General features: G+C 37.9%; 1 protein-coding gene and 1 long non-coding RNA gene across 3 annotated transcripts in view; one reads left to right on the top strand and one right to left on the bottom strand.

Moving 5' to 3' along the window:
- Window positions 1-323: 323 nt before the first annotated feature.
- On the top strand, window positions 324-6,735 carry LOC124401574. The gene is made up of 3 exons (XR_006928587.1): window positions 324-1,453; window positions 5,782-5,940; window positions 6,222-6,735. It is a non-coding gene; the product is annotated as an uncharacterized LOC124401574 (long non-coding RNA).
- A 7,271-nt stretch (window positions 6,736-14,006) lies between these two features.
- pde3a (phosphodiesterase 3A, cGMP-inhibited) overlaps window positions 14,007-24,517 on the bottom strand; it is an 86,515-nt gene continuing 76,004 nt past the window's right edge. For both annotated transcript variants that reach the window (XM_046873326.1, XM_046873327.1), the window contains 4 exons: window positions 22,859-23,062; window positions 22,481-22,642; window positions 16,777-17,035; window positions 14,007-15,481 (listed from right to left, as the gene is read on the bottom strand). In XM_046873326.1, coding sequence (XP_046729282.1) covers window positions 15,198-15,481; window positions 16,777-17,035; window positions 22,481-22,642; window positions 22,859-23,062 — 909 coding nt within the window. In that variant the 3' untranslated portion in view covers window positions 14,007-15,197. The remainder of the gene's footprint in view (window positions 15,482-16,776; window positions 17,036-22,480; window positions 22,643-22,858; window positions 23,063-24,517) is intronic.

Raw genomic sequence — 24,517 nt, 5'->3', positions numbered from 1 at the left:
CAGGTTGCTGAGCTAAACATGAAGTCTGCAGTGTAGATGGTGAAGAAAAACGGGGCAAGAACCGTTCCCTGCGGGGCTCCAGTATTGCAGACAATCATGTCAGACTCACAGTCACGAGTCCTCACATACTGTGGTCGGTCTGTGAGATAGTCCAGTGTCCAGGCAGACAGATGATGGTCCACTCCCATGTACACCATCCTATCCCTCAGGAGCGCAGGTTGGATGGTGTTGAAAGCACTAGAGAAGTCAAAAAACATGACTTCCAGGTGTGAAATAGCCCGATTTAGGAGGAAGATGACTGCGTCTTCCACTCCAATGCCAGGTTGGTAGGCAAACTGAAGTGGATCCATTGATGGGCTCACCAGAGGTCGGAGATGAGTGAGCACTAGCCTCTCCAATGTTTTTATCAGATGCGAGGTCAGCGCTACTGACATGCTGGACTTCTAGGCAACAGACAAAAGCACAGACTCTTCACATAAAATGATTGGCAAACATATTATGTATAAATCTTAGGTATAAGGATCAAAAAGTCACATTTGAACATTTGTAAGGCATTAAACAAGGAAAAACGATGTTGTGGAACATCTGTCAAGCATGGTGGAGATGATATAATTGTTCCTGTGTTCTTTGTTGCTGGTACAGGGTAGTATTGGACAAGAAAGGTAATTACTCCATTTTACTACTCAATATCATACACAATTTTCAAATCTAAACCTCACTGACCTGTTGTAGAACTACCATGACTATATAAATAATGTGCCCATCTTGCCAATTCAATTGTGGAGCGGCTTTAAAAATGGGCATTGATGCAGATTAATAGCTAGATTGTGAAAGGCTGCAAAGTCTACAAATAAAGAATTCTCGAACAATATTTGAGAATCATTATTTCTAAATGTGGAGGTGGGGGCAGAGTCAAAATGTCAGCGAGCACGGGTGCAACGGTAGGTGCAGAGTGACTGGATGGGAGGACCCAAATGCAGGATGCACACAAGGTTATGGGAAAAAGCTGAATTTAATAAATGAAGCAAGGGGCAAAGGCAAAAACAGAATCCAAAAACAGTCCAGGGTCTAGGCACAGGCAATAGGTCAATACAGGGAAGCAAAACCAAAAACAGTCCAGGAATCAAAATACCAGCGAACAGAGCAATACGGCGAGAAACCGGCTAGGAAACCGGTAAGATAATCTGGCCCGGAACTAAAGTCTTGATTGTCCTTATATACACCGGGAGGCGCAGGAAAAAAACGGCCGCCGACACGGAAGTGTTCACCGCGGAACCGGAAGTGCGCGCCGCGAAACCGGAAGTGCGTGTCGCGAAACCGGAAGTGCGTGCAGTGTGCCCAGGAGATCCTGACACAAAAAGCAGTTTCTCCTGTACCCAGACTGGCCTTCCCCCTCATTGTCTCTATGTCTCTGTCTCTGGAGGTGGGGAATTGGTACATGAGGGAAACAAAGGTGGGTAACCCCACCCCCTGTAATTTAAAAATAAAGGTAATTATTGTCAGGGATTTCCCTTTGTAGCACATACATTAAAAAAACCAAAGGCATGCCTTAAACCAAGTGAAAGAATTAATGGTCAGAGGGTTCAGCCCAACATTGAATTGTACTTCCCCTAGTTGTGATTTTTAAAGATGGTTAAAGGTTATACCTAATGATGCAGGGCACTTAAACAAAAGAAGAATCCCAGTTATTGATCCCAAAGAGCCATAAAATAATTATATTTTTTTAAGATTATAAGTAATTATCTTTCTACAGTCTTATGCAGTTATTTGAGATCATGGAACCACAAGCTACTAAGCAACTCATTAAATAGCTCAACAATTGTGATCATTATAGATCCAACACCAGCTTCTCCATGCCAGTGCCTTTAAACACTCAAAGAGGTCCAATGTCCAAACTCCAATGTACATGAGGTGAAATCCAAATGGCGCTGGAACGTTTCTAGATGGTTTGGGATGTTTGTGAGGTCGGCATCTACTTCTTAAAGGTCCATAATCTTCATGAGGTGGGGGGTGACTGGAGCTGGCGCAACCTCGAGATGCCTTGGGATGGGTAAAGAATCAGTGGAGAGGAAATAGCATAGCTGCTGTTCATCACATGTACTGGAGCACAAGGTTATTATATGTGATATGATTGTGTAGGCCTTGCTAAAAAGATATGTCTTTAATCTGCACATAAACTGTGAGAGTGTGCCTGAGCCACAAACACTCTCAGGAAGACTATTCCAAAGTTTAGGAGCTAAATGTAAGAATGCTCTACCACCTTTAGTGGGCTAATTTAGGAACTACTGAGTTTTGAGATCTCAAGGAGTGTGACATTTCGTAGCATGTTAGAAGACTGAAAAGATACATGGGAGCCAAACCATTTAATGTTTTGTAAGTAAGTAGCAGTAGTTTTTAGTCGATTCGAAACTTAACAGCTTTTAAAACATAAAAGCTGCCAATGCATGAATCACTTGTTGGTATCTGGCACTCAGCCATTTAAGTTAAAGTGCTTTACAGGCCAGAAGCACAAATGGCTGTAGTGGACTTTCTCTCTTGCTATGGGTGTGGCAAAAGATCAAGTATATGTTTGAGGATTTTGCTACAAGTTGAATGTCTGAATAGAGCCAGCAACATAATCAAAAACTCCTGACATCCTAATTAAAAATAACCAATATAAAATCAGGTGGAGATATGGGAACATTTCTACTATAATCAGAAGGCTAAGGGAAAGTTTCTTCCTCACAACCATGACCCTGTCGTAACCTCTTGTGTGGATAATACATTTTATTTAAAGCCCCATTCATTTCTGAACTTTTATTCTTATTTGGTAAAAAATAAGGTGGCTTGGGTGTATAGGACTTGGAGTGGAGGCAGAATTGAGGAGACACACTGAGCATCAGCTGTAACACTTTAAAAGTGTTACTCACTTGCTGGGGGTGAGGGTAACTTCCAGATTGGTTGAAGATTTTTTATTTGAATGAATGGAATTTTGGATTGGTCAAGGGGGTTGAATAACACATAAGACTCTAAGATTACACTAAGGCTTTAGGCAAAATGCCTCGCTGCCATTGAGGGTGTCTGCTGCCATAAACTAAAAATGTGGTCAGCAATAGCCATTATAGTTCATCTATAGTATTTGCCATAAGAAGAATAGGTGAGTATTCAATTCAATTCAATTCATTTTTATTTGAATAGCGCTTTTAACAATTAACATTGTCTCCAAGCAGCTTCACACAGGTAATGTGGTGATAAAAATGAATAAGATGTTCTTTATAAGTGTTTGTCCTTGATAAGCAAGCCGGTGGCGACTGTGGCAAGGAAAAAAACCCAAAATGGCATAAGGAAGAAACCTTGAATAAACATGTGCATTGACTACATCGAAATCCAAAACTATGCCAGAACACTATATTATTATTCTCATAAACAATGCTCTCGATAGTGATAGCAGTTTTAATCTGGAAGTAACCTGTGGATCCAAAATTGCTTATGGGATTCTGTGGATACTACCTGTATTTTATTAGCAAATTACTCTTTTGTTGATCTTTGACTATAGGTTACTCTCTATTAATAGATATTCTCTTACTATTTCAAGGAATCAGAAGCTTTTGCTGAATAATAGGTCAAACTGTGTAAACATTCCTTCAAAAGAAAATCATATTCTGTCTTATAAAGGCCTGGCCTTAGCGTTTGCTGAGTCCAGCAAACTGCATCTGGAGCCCAACCTTGATGATTTAGGTGCAGAACTTAACCAGAACTTTCACCCTGTTGATTTTGCCAGCTGAAAGCTGCTGGAGTTTTAGACCCTGCAATTATGATATTTTAGAGGAAGAAAAAAATTGCTCTGCTGTGTCTGCATGTGGCTGAAAAATCAGTTATTATCTGTAAGGAAGGTTCTTTTCTTTCTTGCTGTAATAGGGTGAAATTGTGGTAGTTTACACCTCACTGATGGCAAATTTAGTACAGCATATATTTTTTTTAAAGACACATTTAAAAGACTATGGACACAGTAAGAATTAGGAATACAAATAAAATAGCCTAAATATAATTAAACATCTGCATATAATGAAAGCTGTGGATCTCTGAATTGGAGAATTCTGAAACCATCTTTTCGCTTCTGATAATCTTCACTGTACCACGCAACATTGTATATCTGCTATAAATGGACATTCGGTGCAACCCAGATGAGGATGGGTTCCCTCTTGAGTCTGGTTCCTCTCAAGGTTTCTTCCTTATGCCATCTCAGGGAGTTTTTCCTTGCCACAGTCACCACCGGCTCACTCATCAGGGACAAACTTACTTATAAAGAACATATTTACTTTTAATCACCACATTATCTGTGTAAAGCTGCTTTAAGACAATGTTCATTGTTAAAAGCGCTATACAAATAAAAATGAATTGAATTGAATTGAAAGCTACATGAAAAAGGCTAGCTATGGAATAAATAAAAATATAGGTATGATTGTGGCATGTTACATTTAACTCAGTGCCTCTAACTGGCTGATTTAGTTTAAATGAATTTGATTCTAATGTTGTTCTTTTACATCACTGCCACCATTTACTGGCTAGTTATCCACAGTCGTGACAGTGCATAGTATTAGTCTTATGAATTGCTAATGCATTGCTAAAGCTAATGAATTGCTAATACAATTTCAGTGGTTCGGAGAGAGAGTGAGTGAGTGAGTGAGAGAGAGAGAGAGAGAGAGAGACAGAGAGAGAGCGAGAGAGAGTGTGTGTGTGTGTGTGTGTGTGTGTGTGTGTGTGTGTGTGTGTGTGTGTGTGTGTTCAGTCCTTAATAAAAAAATTATTGTATAAAGTTGGATGATGTGTGACAGTGTGATGGTGCACATTTTATGAAGTGAAGTTTAATGAAAAGTTAGGACACTTCTCTTTTTGTGACTGTCTTTAGTGTGAACAGAAATCAAGATGAAGTCTTGTAAAGCAACATTTATAAAAAATATCTATTGTGTATGTGTCAAAGTAGGCCCTCGTTACACAATCCATCAGCCACTGCACCTCACTAAATCTTGTCACATGACTGTTTTTTGCAACTGTGTCATGTTTTATAATAATAAGCTCTTGTCTCACCTCGCACCTTACTTATTCTCTTGCATTTGTCTTTGTTCACTTGTTACTCATGTTCTTGATTATGTCAGTCTTGTTCATCTGGATAGTAATTAGGTCATTTCTTTCTTTGTCTTTATTTAAGCCGTAAATTAAAAATCAGCATTTGCATCTGCCTTTGCTATCATTACATGACAGCAAGCCTATTAAAATTAACAGATATATTACTGATTTCAAACTTGCATTTATTCAAACTAAATTATGATAGCTATGTAGTAATTTAGCCTTATGGTTACATTTTCTTTAGGCTTTTAACTGTATAAGACTGTAGAAAAGGACATTACTCACAATCTTACATTGTATTAGTAATCATACTCTTGATATCACTCAAATGAGGATGGGTTCCCCGTTTTGAGTCTGGTTCCTCTCAAGGTTTCTTCCTTATAACATCTAAGGAAGTTTGTCCTTGCCACAGTTGCCATGGCTGCTCATCAGGGATAAATACACATTGTTCACCTTAACTCTTAAATTCTGTAAAGCTGCTTTGAGACAATGCCCATTGTGAAAAGCACTAACATCAAAATAATCTTTTTTTCATTTTCTCAGATATAGAAAGTAATAAAACTTGTCAGATGATGCAGTTATTTGATGCACTTATCCAGGCCTTATTCTGCCATCTGTATTTCTTGTGTTTTTAAGATATGTGTTATTAAAATTTACATGTTTTGTGTCTTTCAGCTAGATGACCCTCAGAAATACTTCCAACTGTTAGAGATTATAACTGTTTCTTTTCTGATTAGATTTTATGTATGCTCTTCTGTGTATTGCTTGCCCAATCATCTTTCTGGATTCTACTTTATTTCTACTTTAAAGTTCAGAGCACTTGCTCAAATATAAGTGAGTTATTGGGATAACCTCAAACATATTGAAAAACATACATACTCAAACATACATTCTCAGTATTGAACTGAAAGTGTGCAGTACTTTGCTAGACATATATAACATGAATTTTGTCAATATAGAATAGAATATTATATTATTACATTATAATATATATATACTCTTGACCAAACACATATACCACAAACGCTGCCTACGAAGGGGGAGAAACATTATCAGCCACCTCTCACTCCATCCACTCACTCTAATTGTTTACTCCCATCTGGGAGACGATTTAGGAGCCTTCACCATCGCACCAGCAGACACAGGAACAGTTTCCCTCAGCTGTCAGCCTACTGAAGTAAATGAAAATCTCTACATTCAACTCAGTAAACTTAACACTTAAAGACTGAACTGTACATTCAAAACTCTTTCTCTACCTCATGTTGCCTTTTTGCACTGTTATATTCACTGCTCATCATATATACAAATACCTCATTTCGAATAAAGCCCTTTTGTGTTTTACTTCACATTTACACCTGGTAATATATATTTTACACCGTGTACTATACTCTTTTTTTTTAAAGAGCACTGAGCTTTTCTTAGCACCTGTACCCCATACTTTACACTTCTATATGTTTATTGTATTAATACTGTATGTTTATTGTATATAAATATGTCTATATGTTCATATATTAGATTTTTTTTTATATAAAATTTTATTTGCACTTCTGGTTGAGTTCTAACTGCATTACATTGGCTCTGTACTTGTACTCTGTACAATAACAAAGTTGAATTTATTCTAACCTGAATCTAATTTAAAATTGATCTGCTAATAGTAAAAGACATAAAGCATGAATATAGTGACTATGTAATTCCTTGTTTCAAGAACCTGTAAATTCCTTCGGTTTAAAACTTATTCTTTCGTCTTGACAACACATTCCTCTCTTTATTTCTTCTGTCCTCCTACTGATTCTCTTGTACTTTGTTATTTCATATCTGTTTACCTTAGTGGAGAACTTGGTCTTTGTGAGGCTGAGTTCCTTCTTTATTGCCTCCATAAGTGTATTCCGAAGTAAGAAGAGCAAAGTGGCAAAGATGACCAGCAGAAGTTTGCAAGAGCACAGCAGTGGCTAATATACAGCATTACTAACAACACAAAAGTTTTGAAGTAAATTGTAAAACACTTGTAAGCTCTGCAGGGTCACAGGCCTTGTCATAGCTAACAATAAAACCATAATGAGATAAATAAAACCTGATAATGGTGATAATCATGTGAGGGCAATACTGTACCTCTGCTTAGTTTGTGTTGATTCAGGTTTCTAAGATCTATTTTCTTTGAAAATATTACATGCATTTCCCTACATTATGTTTTTTTTACTTGCAAAAAATAAAGGATGAAAAGAGACTGACACTGAATATCACAACATTTAATACAGTATTAAACTGTATTCACACAACATAAACAATGTTCAGATTGTGACAAATACTAATAATGTCAGTATATATTTCATGTATTATACATTTTACCAAGAGGCACTTCCAGCATTTTCTGGCCATAGAGAAGCTACAGGATAGTGAGTAAATTATAAAACATTAAAAATAAATAATGTTTATTCAAAAGACATTTGTTATTTTGTTTTCTCCATGCCCTCCGTTAACAATATTGTGTTTTATACAAAATAGAACAATAGACATCAATATACTGAATATTTTACTTCACAAATACTGGTGTACAGCTCCCTTTTGTATAGGTATTGCTACATGTCTTAAGTGCATCATACTAGTGAGAAGAAAACAGTTGATTTGGCCAGTGAGGAACCCATTACATAAGAAAAAACGAACATGTCTCACTGATCATGTACAGAGTGTGAATCTTATGTATCTCTTGGTGAAAGAAGAGTGCACAATGACCACCACCTTCAGATGCATATAGGTTAAGATAACAGGCTGACAACAGTTACAGACAGACAAAAAACAAACATGAAGAATAAACATGACGGTGAAAGAAAATCAGGCATCAGATAAATGCTTTGCATGTCAACATCATATGATTTTATCTGAACACGCCTCCTTACCAAAGCAAGCTGTTGTGACCGGACAAAGCCTTTAAAGAATAATTTCAGCATATTAATGCTTTACCCATCCTGATTCACTGTAAGATAAACACAGTGTATATTGTATAATTGACAGGAAACCAAACTTTTCATTCAATTATTAATTCACGCATCTTCAGTAACCACTGAAAATCTAAATTACCAGACAGAAATTAGTAATGAGTTTGTGCAATACATATCCTATGTAAATAAATCGAAGGACAAGCAAAAGGCTGCAATATTCTGACTGAAATTAACCTTAAACAGTTATCAAAAAAGGCACATGCAAGACAGTGAAAAACAATATTGCTAACAAACAAGCAACAGAATTCTGTCCGTGTCTGCCTACCTTCTCTATCTAATCACATGCATGATCCATGAATTAGGATATATGGTCCTTTACAAATCTTGATCACTTCTGCATTATTTTTAATTGAGCAGATTAACTACACAAAGGACATAAATTGCACCAATGCCATTATTGAATACATGCTCTACTGCGTAAGTATATCGTATGAAAATCGACGGGAATGGTTTAAACATTAGCCGGGACATTGATGAGCATTTGGAGCATATATTGCGCCCTTCATCATTAAAGAATCAAACCAAAACACAGAGATGAGACTGAATCGAGCTGGAAATATAGAACCTTTAGTATCTAGTATGCAAATAGTTTTAATAAATTACCTTCTAAGAAAAAAAATTCCCATATAAAATAGTGAGAGCTTGATGACTATTCAAAGTAGGGAACCATATAAAACACCTTTTTTTTACCCCTCAATGTGTACTGCCAGAATAAAAAAGAATAATAAAGTTGCATAATATTTACAGTGCTGCTATTTTCTGACAAGCGGGGCTCTCAAGTCACAAACTAAGACACAAAACATAATAAAAACTGAACAATAATGCTAATTAATTAATTTTTTAAAGTAAATAAAAGGAATGACATTGCTGTAAGCAGATTACATTAATGACCTTGATCTGTTGAGTCTGTTGGACTCATGGACACTGCTAGTGGGTAGTTGAGGTCTCAACAGGTTGGAAGTCTCCAAACAAAGCCACATTACTGGAAAGTTTTTCTATTAGATGTTGGGGTGATGCTGTATGTATTAGTGTTACAAGGTATTGGTTAAGAAGGTCTGGGCTATATGCAGGACGCTCAAGTCCAATCCAATCGTATTCTATACGATTGCGTGCTTCCAATTTGAAGAAGCTTATCAGATAGGTTTGATGGTCAGGTGTAAACACACATTTGGTCATATTGCATATCAAAAAGAGGAAGCCTCACTGTACTGCAAAAATATTTAGATACTTTAAACTATACTGAGGAATTGAAATATTCTTTCTGCAATGTTTGCAGTGCAACTGTTGTTCATTTTTGTAAAAAAATAAATAAATTATGATTCAATATTTCACTGTATTACTGTAAGACAAGATATTACTAATTCTGTATTAAAGTAGTAGCATCACTTTGGTAGCATTACAGTTTTGTTCAAGTAACTTTCAAGTAGTTGAACAATTCTGAATGTATTTTGAATTGTTATGAATCAGTTAGTGTTTTCCTCGATGACCTTAAAGGCTGCTCTTGTCTAGAAGTTGTGGCTGGGATTCACACTTTTTATATTTACTTACACAAACTTGTCTTTTTAGTAAGTCAGAACCCTTTACTGAAATTTAATTAGCATGGCATAACCTACTATATTAGTTTAATTTGTAACTAAATGTAGTACAAGTACAGTGAGGAAAATAAGTATTTGAACATCCTGCTATTTTGCAAGTTCTCCCACTGAGAAATCATGGAGGGGTCTGAAATTGTCATCGTAGGTGCATGTCCACTGTGAGAGACATAATTAAAAAAAAAAATCCAGAAATCACAATGTATGATTTTTAACTATTTATTTGTATGATACAGCTGCAAATAAGTATTTGAACACCTGTCTATCAGCTAGAATTCTGACCCTCAAAGACCTGTTAGTCTGCCTTTAAAATGTCCACCTCCACTACATTTATTATCCTAAATTAGATGCACCTGTTTGAGGTTGTTAGCTGCATAAAGACACCTGTCCACCCCATACAATCAGTAAGAATCCAACTACTAACATGGCCAAGACCAAAGAGCTGTCCAAAGACACTAGAGCCAAAATTGTACACCTCCACAAGGCTGGAAAAGCTATGGGGAAATTGCCAAGCAGCTTGGTGAAAAAAGGTCCACTGTTGGAGCAATCATTAGAAAATGGAGAAGCTAAACATCACTGTCAATCTCCCTCGGACTGGAGCTCCATGCAATATCTCACCTCGTGGGGTCTCAATGATCCTAAGGAAGGTGAGAAATCAGCCCAGAACTTCACGGGAGGAGCTGGTCAATTACCTGAAAAGAGCTGGGACCACCGTTTCCAAGGTTACTGTTGGTAATACACTTTCATGGTTTGAAATAATGCATGGCACGGAAGGTTCCCCTGCTTAAACCAGCAAATGTCCAGGCATGTCTTAAGTTTGCCAATGACCATTTGGGTGATCCAGAGGAGTCATGGGAGAAAGTCATGTGGTCAGATGAGACCAAAATAGAACTTTTGGGTCATAATTCCACTAAACGTGTTTGGAGGAAGAAGAATGATGAGTACCATCCCAAGAACACCATCCCTACTGTGAAGCATTGGGGTGGTAGCATCGTGCTTTGGGGGTGTTTTTCTGCACATGGGACAGGGCGACTGCACTGTATTAATGAGAGGATGACCGGGGCCATGTATTGCGAGATTTTGGGGAACAACCTCCTTCCCTCAGTTAGAGCATTGAAGATGAGTCGAGGCTGGGTCTTCCAGCATGACAATGACCCGAAGCACACAGCCAGGATAACCAAGGAGTTGCTCTGTAAGAAGCATATCAAGGTTCTGGCATGGTCTAACCAGTCTCCAGACCTAAACCCAATATAGAATCTTTGGAGGGAGCTCAAACTCCGTGTTTCTCAGCGACAGGCCAGAAACCTGACTGATCTAGCGAAGATCTGTGTGGAGGAGTGGGCCAAAATCCCTCCTGCAGTGTGCAAACCTGGTGAAAAACTACATGAAACGTTTGACCTCTGTAATTGCAAACAAAGGCTACTGTAATTTTAACATTGACTTTCTCAGGTGTTCAAATACTTATTTGCAGCTGTATCATACAAATAAATAGTTAAAAAATCATACATTGTGATTTCTGGATTTTTTTTTTTGATTATGTCTCTCACAGTGGACATGCACCTACGATGACAATTTCAGACCCCTCCATGATTTCTAAGTGGGAGAACTTGCAAAATAGCATAGTGTTCAAATACTTATTTTTCTCACTGTATATGTTTTTGAATCTACTCTAAAACGTGTTTTGAGAAAATACTATTCAGACACTAGCCATATGATTATTATTGATTGTACCTTACGGGAACATTTCTTGAGAATAAGCTGCAAATTGACTTTAAAATGGACATTTAATAAGTTAGTTAATTTAGTTAAAAACAATGACAGAAAACATTTATGTGTGTGTGGGCACTTCCTCTATGATGCATGAAGACCTACTCTTGTCTGAAAACATCTCCCTGTGTTACATGTAAAGTAAATTGTTTGATATTTTGTTAATATTGTTCATAAAAGACAAATGTTAACTAAAGTGTTGTCCCAAAGTAAATAAACCTGAATTATGAGTATACTAAGAAACAACTTTTCTCTCATATTGGTGTTTCCCTGCCAGCCTTCTCTCTCCTCCTCCTGTTTTCTTGTCTTTTCTCTTCAACTATCCTCGGAAATGCTACAGAATCAAATCTAGAGTAATTCTTTTTTGTAGTTAATTTTGTTTGTATTATCTAAATGCTTTTTGTAAGTCAGGAAGGCCTCAGATTGTTTTCTTTTTATGCACTATTAAAAAATAATTTGATTCCAAATGAACTCAGCTTGATTCCATACAAACATGTACTCACACAAATAAATAAAAACTGACATACACATACCTTATTATCCATAAAAAGCTTCAACGCAGTTGTTTATTAAAGTAATATTTGGCACAAACAGCTGCACTGTGAAAAAATATATATTATGCCCAACTTCATAATAATAGGATGGCAATCATAAAACTACCATCAATCTACAGTATGTGTCAGTATTGCTTAATGTGCTGGCTTTAAAAAAGCATACATTATGCTGCAAATCAAAATGAGGATTTCTAAACTAAACTGAGGTGAAAAGACAAACACCCAATTCCCACTTTGCAATTCTCCAAATTTAATTAGCACCCCTTCTAAATTATGGCACAGTAGCATCAGGCGCAAGCTGATTGCGTAAATAAAAAAACATCAGACTGCATTTTTCTGCATTATCCCTGAACTGCAGTCGCAATCAATCTGCTTCTCCTTTTGTCCCTGTGTCTAAGGCAACACAGGCAGCACACAACCTTACTATCGCTGTTTGGAGTGAACTGCTCTCTTGCATGTGTCACTACACGATGTCTCATGCCTACATGGGATTCTCCTCTGAGCTACGGGGGGTAGCTGTTTAGCAGTTCACATGCCTCTGTGCATGACTACAGTGCCTCTAGGACATAGCAGCTACTGGATGGCTGGAGTATGAGTGGCCTTCCTTTGTTTAGCAAGAGTGCATGACTTTAAAAAATTCTTACTCTTTAGCCTCCAAGCAGAGCATGCTTATTTGTTTTGGATTTTTGGAACTGTTGAAAAGCTGTTTGCTTTCTATATTAAACATTTAACAGAAAAAGAGTCATACCAGCATTGAGGCAAAAGTACAAAAACAATCAGGTTTTTGGGTGCATTTACCCTTTCATGTCTATGCACAGTATATAATCTGTATGAATCTGTATCTGTATGAATATACAGTCATGTGAAATTGAGCCTCTTCAAGTTCTATGGTTTTTCATACAGTATCACGACATAATAAAAATAATTTGATAATTATCAAGTCTTAGAACTAAATACATACACCCTCAGATGATTTTTTACAAAAATAAACCAAAATGGAGAAACAATGTGTGAAAAACTAAGTACTCCCTATGATTCAATAACTTGTACAACCACCTTTAGTAACCATAAATATGTCATATTTTATCTGACTTTATCAGTCTCCCAAATCATAGAGGATGAATTTTAGTTCATCTTTAGTTACTCTTCTTTACAACTTTGCTTCAGTTTTTGATGTTTGCTGGCATTTATTTATGCATAGCTCTCTCAGGGTCCTGCACCCACCCATCACCTCTCATCACCCAAAGGGCATTGTTCCAGAAATCATGTGGTTTGTTGAGATACAACTTTGCAAGCCAAGTATTGCACGGACTGATCTTGGGGTGAATCTCCTGGGAAATCGTCAATGTTTTTTATTTGTCAATAAAGTTCCTTACTGTATAATGATGAACTATTAAAAATGGCCTTATAACCCTTCCCACAGTGATAGGCAGCAACAATTGCTTCTCTGAGATCATTGCTGATGTCTTTTTTCTTTAGCACAGAGATAACCAAATGCTCCAGACCAGCAAACTGCTAAAACTTCAGTTTTTATAGAGGTGGTCACACATGCTAATCATCTGTTAAGCAAGGGCATTTATTTAGCAGCACTTGGTTGCTACTTATCCTCTTAATTCCTACAGAAGCATTAAAGGTGAACTTAGTTTTTAACACATGGCTTAATCATTTTGGCTTTATATTTGTAAAGTAAATAATGGCACAGTCTAATATATCATGTGTTGTTGTTCATCTGAGGTTGTATTCACCTACTTTTTATACTTGCTAAAGACCAGATGATTTTTTTATGTTCTGGCATGTTAAACCAATAGAATTCAAATAGGGGGTTCTTTTATTTTCACCTAACTACGTATGTACTTGCTACTTAAGATGCATAAAACTACCAATAGATCTAAGATTCAGCAGTTTCAAACTTAAATTCAAAACGCTTGGGGAAGAAATGGCACGAATACCAGATTTGAATACATTAAATCACCGAACTATAGTTTGTGGGATTGATTTACTTCGGTTTTAATAAGCAAAGTAACTGCATTGCATACTTCATCTTTAAAGAATAATATCATAAAAGCATACAGGTATGAGCTGTATGTAGTGTCTGTGTTATTTCTTTCTAACAAGCCATATAAAAACAGGAGATTCAGATTTTGTTTTTAAATGTGTAAAACTGCAAAAGGAGGAAATGTTAAAATGTTGGATCAACAGGAATGATCCAATGATAAACAGGAATGTCAGGTCACAAACTAAAACGATTGAAACCAAACCTGTAACCTGAAAATTATTTTTAAGAAACGTGTCATATTAAAAAGGACAAACACTTGAACATTCACTAGTGCACCTGCAAAGTCAGGGTGCTACTCTACTGGCAGGTGGTGAACCTCTGGAGGCATGAAACCTCCTCAGAAAATCAAGTGGCAAAATAATTTATAAAAGGAGAGATGCTTTTAGCTTTAAAAAATAAAAAGAGAGAATATAAGTAGTGTTACACGTGTCTCTTAGATGCATTCTATGAACCTTCTTACTTTCATATGAATTGTGGTGTATTTGAGTGTTTAATGAGTGTGCTATGAGCTTGAAAGCACTGGTTGTGTCATGATGGAAATGTTGTACCATGATCATCCTCTATAAAGCTGCTTTGGGACAATGTCCATTGCAAAAGTGCTATACAAATAAAAGTAAATTGAATGACGGATGTGATTCCTAAATCACTTTAATACCAACGCCCTTAAAAATACTTGCTGAAATGAATAGATTAAAAAGTGCAGATCACTGAAAGCCCAGTCATGAAACTTTTTTGTTTTGTAACTGAGTTCACCACCAAAGTGTGGAGCTTTCAAAAATCCTGTTCATGTTCATTTTTAGAAATCCCATTTTATTGGACTAGTAAATACCCCCTTATCCAAAGACAGGATACATCCCTGTTTCATAGAGAAACCTTTTCACCTAAAGAATCTACAGTGTTTTGTGTGTCTTTGTGATGTGCTGGCAACCATTAATCAGGAGTCTTGTTTAGAAATAAAGGCTTTGTGAAAATATTCTAGACTAGAAAAATCTCTCATTTGCTCCATGTCTCCGGATTCTCTGAAGTCTCATACCATTTCTGTCTCCCCAATTTTTCTACAGCTTGTGTCTCGATTTTCAGTTTCCTGATATATCTTAACTGTTTAATCTGGTTTTGTGTCCTCACTTTATTCAGTCTGTTCATCTTTTATTGGTGCCTCATATTGCTGCTCTTCTGTTGACCATATCTCCCCTCCTTCTGTGTTTTGCTCCTTATCCTCTGTTGGCTTGTCCTTGCTTATTGTCTCCTCCTCCTCTTCATGAATGGCCAGGATTGGGTCAGAGGCTTTGTTTGTCTTTGTTTGGTGTTGGGTCTCCTCAGCTATGACCTTCTTCCACATTTCATGATTTTCCAATAGGTACTGGGTGATCTGACAGAAGACCTTTTGTCGCATTTTAGGCATCAGTTTCTCTACAACAGATAATAAAAGCATTAACCTTAAACTTAATTCAGGATATAATATTGGTATTTTCCGATTTCAACCTCCTTTGATACATTATGATAGCACACTAAGTAGTACTGTATGTCATGTAGTAAAAAAACTAAAAGGCAAAAAATTAAAAAGTAGTGCTTTCACTGTAAACCATTTAATTTGTTAAAAGTGATTTATAACAAAATTAGAAATAAAAAACATAAGGTAAAGTAAATAACATTGATTAACTTGGTTTTCAAAGTTAAAAGGCATAAGGATCTGAGTGACTGTGACAAGAGCCAAATTGTGAAGTCTAGATAACTGGAGCAGAGCATCTCCAAAACAGCAGGTCTTCTGGGGTTTATCTGAGAATGCAGGGGATAATACCTACCAAAATTGATCCAAGTCAAAACAACCAGTGAACTAGTGACAGGGTCAAGGGCTCCTGAAGTTCACTGGATACATGGCTCCTGAAGCATACACTGGATGGGAGTGAAGGCTAGCCCATCTGATCCGATACAATAAAAAAAAGGATAAACCTGGCCCTGATAGATGAAGTGAGGAAATAGAATGCAATACAGCATGCTATGTAAAATGTAAAGCAAAATGCTCAGAGAGCCCAAACTTAGGCCTGTTCACCACCCAAAGCTCAGAACATAAGAATCAGAACTGGACAGTAGAGCAACGATGAAGGAGGCCTGGTCATATCAATCATGTTTTGGCTAGGTAAGTCTCTTACCTGTGGATGAGATGGCACTAGGATGCACTAGGAAGAAGTTTTCCCACTACTGGTGGGAAAACTTGTGTCCTAGTATTTATGTAGATGTTATTTTGATACGTACAACCTACCCAACTGTTGTTGCAGACTAAGTTACTATCCTTCATGGTAACGGTGCTCTGTAATGGCAGTGGTTACATTCAGGAATGGTTTGAGAAACATGACTGAGCTGACTTGGGCTCCAAATTCCCAATAACTAAATTTTAATGCAAGATACCACAGCTTGCCCTCTAAAGGCTTGTGGATTTGACAGCTCTAGGAGGAGCTGAAACATACATATAACTGACCCATATATAATGTGAAATATGATTTTAACGTTACTGTGATAACAAATTAGTGTTACTCACTAAACAGGTTGTGTATGTAAGTCTACACTAACACCAACTCTTCCATCTCAGCAATTTCAAATAAACACTTTTTAACTCTTGACTATACCATCAGAATGGACAAAAAGGTTGCATACTTGTGTTTTGATAAAAAAAAAAAAAAAAGTGTACAAAATGGATATGAACATACGAGACTGATCCGAGTTGGTGGAGGCATCTTCCTCAGTTATGTCTTCTTCTTCGTCAGTCTCCTCCACACCAGATCCTTCTTCAGCCTCACTAGGCTGAGGCTCCACCCACCGGCCAGGCATGAGGGCAGCTGTGTCATAGGAGCGGCAGAGCGGCCCAACGATGTGTGTGATAAAAGACTCCTGCAACTTGGCTAGCTGTGGGGCTGAGCGGTCCATGAATGGGCTGATGGGTAATTCCAGACTGGCCTCCTCATCACCCTGATAAACAGGGAAAGAGAGAAAAATGAAGCAAACTATATAAAACCTGAAATACACAACATTATGAGGTCAGATCTAAAATGTACTTACTACATTACTTTACTTTTTACTTAGAAAGTTACTTTTAATTATTAGATGGATATTATTTATTACACATTACATTAAAATACGCCAAAAATACGCTGACACTTGACTACCACACCCATGTGTGATTCTTCCCCAAACAGCTAGAATGACTGTGATCTTAATGATAATATGGTCTGTTAGGGTTGGAGTAAAAACAACCTGGGTGTCCTCCATATGTAATATTATAAAGTGCTGACAATAAGCTCACACTAGACTGATTCACTGTACCTTAACCAAATGTTACACAGTGGATAAGTTACACACTGCTTTTGAATTTAGCCAGGAGATGTGTGGTAAATTTGTATTTATGAATACTGTTGCATAAACAAGTGTTTATCTCTTTAATCACATTTGCTGTTGTGGTCTCTGGTTACAACCTATTATCTTAATTACATTAACAGCTTGAGAAGCCTATGCATTCTGTTCTTTCTGTCAAAAATGGCTATAGATATCCAGGTGAACCAACAGACTCTATAGATTATTTAATTTTACAAGGTCAGCTTTCTAACTACAGTAAATACACTATAATACACTTATATTTATTTTGATTGTCTGCATTGCTATTTGGCAATCTGACCTGAACTGTACTGTTTGTAGTGTAGCTGTATTTTGTGTATACTGTTTGTTTGTCAAATTATACTTTTAACATAGTTTTCAGATGACCCACTTCTTCAAAATATATATATAACACATTTTTATCTATTTTATTCCCCATAAAAACAAATTTGTGTAACTTTTTTTTGTTGCTTAAAATACTGTACTGTAAATACAATATGTAAAGAAACCTGCAATGACAATTAGTCCTATTATTATCATTATCCATGCAGATGCATACAAACTGCTCAAGACAAAATAAAAGCAATCAGTGAGCTTAAAAATACAGCTGATGTCAAGCGAATTGTTGGCCTGGGGGCACCTGTGCTGAGTGTGCAAGTGCTGGATATCTTCAGATTTACCTGCTGCTCTTGTTTCAGTTGCAGATGGATTTTAGCACAAAGATTTGAAGTATGTTGTGAAAGATATTTGGAATGATTATATTAAAGGCTGAGCTAAAGTCCACAAAAAGGACACATGCACATGTCCTAGGTGAGATGAAGTGCTCCAGGATGGAGTACAGCCCCATGTTCACAACATATTCCACAGACCTATTTGATCTGTAGGCAAACTGAAAGGGAACCAGCAGTGAGCCTGTGATAACCTTCAGGTTTGATAGCACTATTGCACTAATACAGAGGTAGTACCCTCTGTAAATTGGTCTGCAGTCATTCAGTCATGAGATGCAAGTTTTTTAATGTTTTTTTTTGGGAACATTATGGCTAAAACATGATGGGATCGTGCTCAGTTCTCAGAGATTTAATGAAATCATTGTAAAGGCCTGAGCAGGCTTTCAGCAAAAGGGAGACACCTGGTCATTATCTTTTTTACTTATTCGAACAGTCCTTAAATCTTCACAGGGGGGAGGGAGGAGGATGGCTGGTAATTGGGCTTCTCAAACCTGCATTAGTAAGTGTTCAGGTCTTCAGCCAATTGTTGGGTGTTGTCTGAGAGAATTGATGGTGCCTTGAAATTGGTGTAGGAGGCACCTGGTCATTGCTGGGGGCCTTCCTTATCTTTTGTCTTTTTAACAGTTACCTTTACAATTCAGAGCTGGAAGGGGGAAGGGTGGAGGAGGGTGTAGAGGCATTGATGGCTGGTTAATAGGCTCCTCAAACCTATGTTAGATTGCGTTTAGGTCTTCAATTGTTGGATGTAATCCAAGTGAGGGGGAGGTGCAATGAAATTCATGTAGCTCCACATTGATTCTGGGTCGTTGGCTGTTACTATGTTCCTGGCTTTGTTATATAGTGTTCTGGTGCCACTCCTATAAGCTGCTCTTTATCCTTCCATGGTTGTCTTAGTAAACCATCGATCATAGTTGTTAAATCTTTTGAGTCGGTATGTATATGTCTTCACAGAAACTTATGTTAAACACAACAGAGTCAGATGAACCATGTTGTCAGCTGCTCCTTCAAATACATTCCAAACTGTTCAAATAAAGCAGTCCTGCACTTCTAACCTGGCTTTATCTGTCCATTTCCTTACTATAGTAAATGTGGGTTTGGCAGTTTTTAGCGTACGCATGTATGTATGTATGTATGTATGTATGTATGTATGTATGTATGCATGTATGTTTATCAAACTTGGATAAGATTGAAGTACTTTACTAAGACCACATGCAGCTAGAAGTAAACTTTTCGATTACGAAGCATCTCTGGATGGTCTTTCTGTCTCAGTGTGTACAGCAGTCAAAGACCTTGGTGTGATTATTGACCCTAGTCTTTTCTTTGAGGTTCATGTGAATAACATTACCAGGATCGCCTTATTTCACCTTAGTAATATTGCTAAAATTAAAAATATGTCATTACAGGATGCAGAAAAACTAGTGTTGGACCATTATGATCCCCCTAACCTACTTAAATTAAAAATTGCAGGCTACTTGTTGGTAGCTTAAATAATAAAGACTACAGCAGGGGCAGAGCTTTCTCTTATAACCAATTAGGGTGGAAGAAGAGGAGGAGAGTGAGGACTGAAAGAAGAATAAGATGTTGGAAGCTAAAGGAGGAAGACTATAGTGTAAGGTTAAGGGAAGAGGTCAGACAGGGGCTTGGTGGTGGTGAAGAGGTGCTGAATGATTGGGGATCTACTGCAGAAGTGATAAGGGAGACAGCTAGAAAGGTACTTGGTGTGACATCTGGAAATAGAAAAGAAGATATACAGGTAATGGAATGAGGAAGTACAGGAAAGCGGTTGGCGAAACAGGATTTTGGCAGCAGCAGCAGGTAAAGAGGGATGTAGCAAAATCCAGGGAAAAGACAGATGAGGAGCTGTATGTGAAGTTGGACACTAAGGAAGGAGAAATGGATTTGTACCGATTGGCCAGGCAGAGTGACCGAGCCGAGTAGGATGTGCTGCAAGTTAGAGCAATAAAGGATGGAGATGAAAATGTGTTGACTAGAGAGGAGAGTGTGTTGAGAAGGTGGAGGGAGAATTTTGAGCATCTGATGAACGAGGAAAATAAGAGAGAGAGGGTTGGATGATGTGGAGATGGTGAAGCAGAAAGTGGATAGTATTAGTAAGAAGGAAGTGAGAGCAGCGTTTAAGAGGATGAAGAGTGGAAAGTCAGTAGGACCAAATGACATACCAGTAGAAGCATGGAGCTGTTTAGGAGAGATGGCAGTGGAGTTTTAAACTAGATTGTTTAACAAGATTTTGGAAGGTGAGAGGATGCCTGAAGAATGGAGAAGGGGTTACCCTTCTCCTTCCCTGTTACCATTTTTTAAGAATAAGAGAGCTGTGCAGACCTGCAGTAAACTACAGGGAAATAAAGTTAATCAGTCACACCATGAAGTTATGGGAAAGAGTAGTGAAGGCGAGGCTGAGAGAAGAGTTGACTTCTGTGAGCAACAGTATGGTTTAATGCCGAGGAAGAGCACTACAGTTGCATTATTTGCTTTGGGAATGTTGATGGAGAAGTATCGAGAAGGTCAGAAGTTGAATTCTGTGTTTGTGGATTTAGAGAAAGCGTACGACAGGGTGCGGAGAAAGGAGTTGTATTGTGTAAGGAAGTCGGGTGTGTTAGAGAAAAATGTGAGGGTGGTGCAGGACATGTATGGGGACAGTGTGACAGCAGTGAAGTGTAGGAATGACAGACTGGTTCAAGGTAGAGGTTGGACTGTATCAAGGATCGGCTCTGACAGGTCAGACAGGAGTCTCCGTGGACCATGATGTTTGCGGATGATATTGTTATTTGTGGTGAGAGTAGGGAGCAGGTTGAGAAGAGCCTGGAGAGGTGGAGGTACATGCTGGAGAGAAGAGGAATGAAAGTCAGTAGGAGTAAGACAGAGTACATGTGTGTGAATTAGCGGTAGGGCAGTGGAGTGGTGCAGTTGAATGGAGAAGAGGCGGTGAATGTGGATGAGTTTAAGTAGCTGTTGTCAACAGAGTAAAGTAATGGGGAGTGTGTTAGAAAAGAGAAGAAAAGAGTGCAGGCAGGGTGGTGGGGGTGAAGAAGATTGGCAGGAGTGATTTGTAATAGAAGGGATTTTTGCAAAAGTGAAATGGAAAGTTTATAGGACTGTGATGAGACTTGCGATGTTGTATGGTTTAGAGAAAGTGGCAATGACTAAAAGACAGGAGGTGGAGCCGGAGGTACATGGGGTATATCGGTAGAAGAATGCGGGAGCATGAGGATGGAGCCGCCAGGAAGAAGAAGAGGAAGGCCACTGAGGAGGTTTATGGATGAGGTGAGGGAAGACATGCAGGTAGTTGGTTTGAAAGAGGCAGATGTAGAGGACATGGGGGTATGGAAACGGATGATCCACTGTGGCAACCCCTAACGGGAGCAGCCGAAAAAAGAAGAAGAAGACTGCTGTCAGCACTGCAGTTTTAAAGCCATCATCTTCAACACTGCTGAAAAAGGAAGAGGCTGGTTGCCAGGAAACAACATGTCCCTGCTTTTCTCGAGTGACTCTGGGTCAGCATTATTGATGCACCAACTGGTGGCTAAGACATTTGTATATTGTTCCATTTTCACATGGTGTCACTGACAATGTAAGCTTTCACTCACCACCGAAGCTTCTTGACAGTTGTAGTTATTATTACTAAATAGCTCACAAAAAAAAATCTATATACAGTACATATATATATATATATATATATATATATATATATATATATATATATATATATATAGTGGAACCCGGTTATGTCGATGTCCTAGGGGGTCGCCAAAAAAGCATCGAGGTAACCGATGATCGAGATAAACGAAAATCAAAATGGCGGCAATATATTAACCTGCTTGAAATTTCTTTATGTACATGATGTGCGTTAATAAATGAGAATGTGCATTCACGTGTTTTTGAAGGTTTTTTTTACACAACAGCGTTGCCGCGATTTGTTTGATGAAGGCATGCTATAAAAACACATACAGTACATGTTTATCAGTCAGGAATCCACCTGCCACGCCCCTTCGGCCCCTTCAGCGTGTCAGGTGCTTTCTCGGCCGCTTTCTCTGAAGCTCCGGCTTCAATCGCGCACATATGGTGCTCGTTTAGCATCATCACCAGCTCCTATTTAAACTTCCACACTCTCACTGTCCGTTATTGTTGGTATATGTTGGTTCACGGCGGTCGTTGTTATCGCGCATGCGTATCCCGCACGTGCCTTCCCACCGGCACTCTCTCAACGGCTGCTCTTTTCTTCCCAAAGAATCCCCCTCTTCCCAAAGGATTCCCCAATATATATATATATATATATATATAAAATAAATGCATTCCATACTTGCTCATAAAACTCATTGACAATGCCCTCTGTCCACTGAAGATGAAGATCTTTGTGCTTCAGTGGTCCGTTAACATCAGCTAGCTTGATGCACATCTGGCAGACCAAAAGCCGGTCATTCTCGTTGGACCAGTCAATACCTGAGCAACCTTCATGCCCCACCTGTATGCAAATGACAAAATTAAGTAAAAAAATCTATCTATCTATCTATCTATCTATCTATCTATCTATCTATCTATCTATCTATCTATCTATCTATCTATCTATCCATCCATCCATCCATCCATCCATCCATCCATCCATCCATCCATCCATCCATCCATCCATTCATCCATCATCCATTTTTGAATAAATTGCATTCTAGAAGTAAGACATCACCTTAGCATTAAATTCGGCCAAGAAGTCAAAGTGCTTTTTCAGATCAGTGGCTAGAATGGCCTCAATAACCAGAAAGCGAAATCGCTTGAAATCCACATTATCTAAGCTTTCCAGAAAGTTGTACTCAGCATGGGCCATGAATAGATTCCAGGCAGAGGCAGCATGGTGATTCTCCAGAACTGAACGGTCATTGTACAATACCGCCTGCACAAACAAACAAAAGTAGAAATAAGCAGTTATCTGTATTTTTACATATGGGAGAAATAAATGTTCTCTTAAGTTGTTACAAGTAAGGAAGTATTGTAAGATTTCCTTTTAACACAATAGGATGCAATTAACATATCATTGTGTTATAGTTATTTATGATGAGGTATAAAGAAGACCTGAAAATCATATTTGAGTAGAAGTATAGATACCTTACTTCAAAATTTACTCCATTACAAGTTAAATGTCACCAATTCCAATACGTCTTGAGTAAAAGTCTTAGAGTATCTGATTTGAACAGTGCTTGAGTATTTGACTCATTTTGAACGTAGTCTCAAATATACACTGGTCCTCAACATCAAGACACATCATAGTGAAAGCCAAAAACAGTTGATTTGTGAGGTTTTATTTCCTAAAATACAAATCAAATTGTACACCTGAACACTGCATTAACCAACATCAACCTCTCCACCTTAAATCAGCACAGGAGCATATATTTTTTTTAGTCAGCAATACATTTAAGTACTCATCATATTAGGGTTTACTTGGATGCACCCACTTGACCTACAAAGTTCCTGGACAGATAAGACAATCACTCACTGGTGTTCTTGCTGCCACAAACACCGTCTCCAAGCACCTAGGGCATTGTAAGCACAGTAGGGAGTCCACATTGTTGCTAAACATCTTTATAGAATAACTTTGCAAAACAATACAACTGGGGTACATTCTCCCATCCACACCAACAGGATTCATTATTGCAAAGAAACGAAAAGGTGACCTTTGCCATTTATTGATAAACAACCAAATTATATTAAAGTATTGAAACCTGCTTCTGCCTCATCAGCACTGTAGCAGCTGTTGCTGTCAAGAATTATCACTAAGCTTGACCTTCACAGTGTAATAAATCAGGTCTGCATCTGGAATGATGATGTTGGAAGACAGATTTGGCAACATCTCTAGTTAATTTGATTCCTGTTGAATGTCATATATGCTCCCTCAATATATCAATGTCTTATCAATAATGCTATGAGGGACATGCTCTTGATGATATTATGATTTACTCCTCTTCCCTAAAAAAACATGCACTTCATAAAGAAACAAGTCTTAAAAAGCTTTTTAAAGAAACAGATGTATGTTAAAGTGAAGAATCCTAATGTCTATATGTGCAATATTTCCTTCCTGGTATACTGTATATCATCAGCCTAGAAAGGGTAACTATGGATCAGACCAGGCTTCTGCTGTGACTGAGTGGCGCACACCAAAACACCTCAGGATCTGCAGAGATTTCTTGGTTTTGCAAATTTCTGTCTGTAATTCATGTGAGGCTTAATGATCCTGAAACAAATCAACAAAGTCACAAATAAGCTTTAATTACCACAACACTGCCAAATGGCACCTTCATTTCAATGAATCACACCTCCAAAATCACTTGCTGCAGTCTTGAGATGTGACCGC

Source organism: Silurus meridionalis, chromosome 18 (genome assembly GCF_014805685.1).
Source record: "Silurus meridionalis isolate SWU-2019-XX chromosome 18, ASM1480568v1, whole genome shotgun sequence".
NCBI lineage: Eukaryota > Metazoa > Chordata > Actinopteri > Siluriformes > Siluridae > Silurus > Silurus meridionalis.
This window is presented reverse-complemented; position numbering and strand designations above follow the sequence as displayed.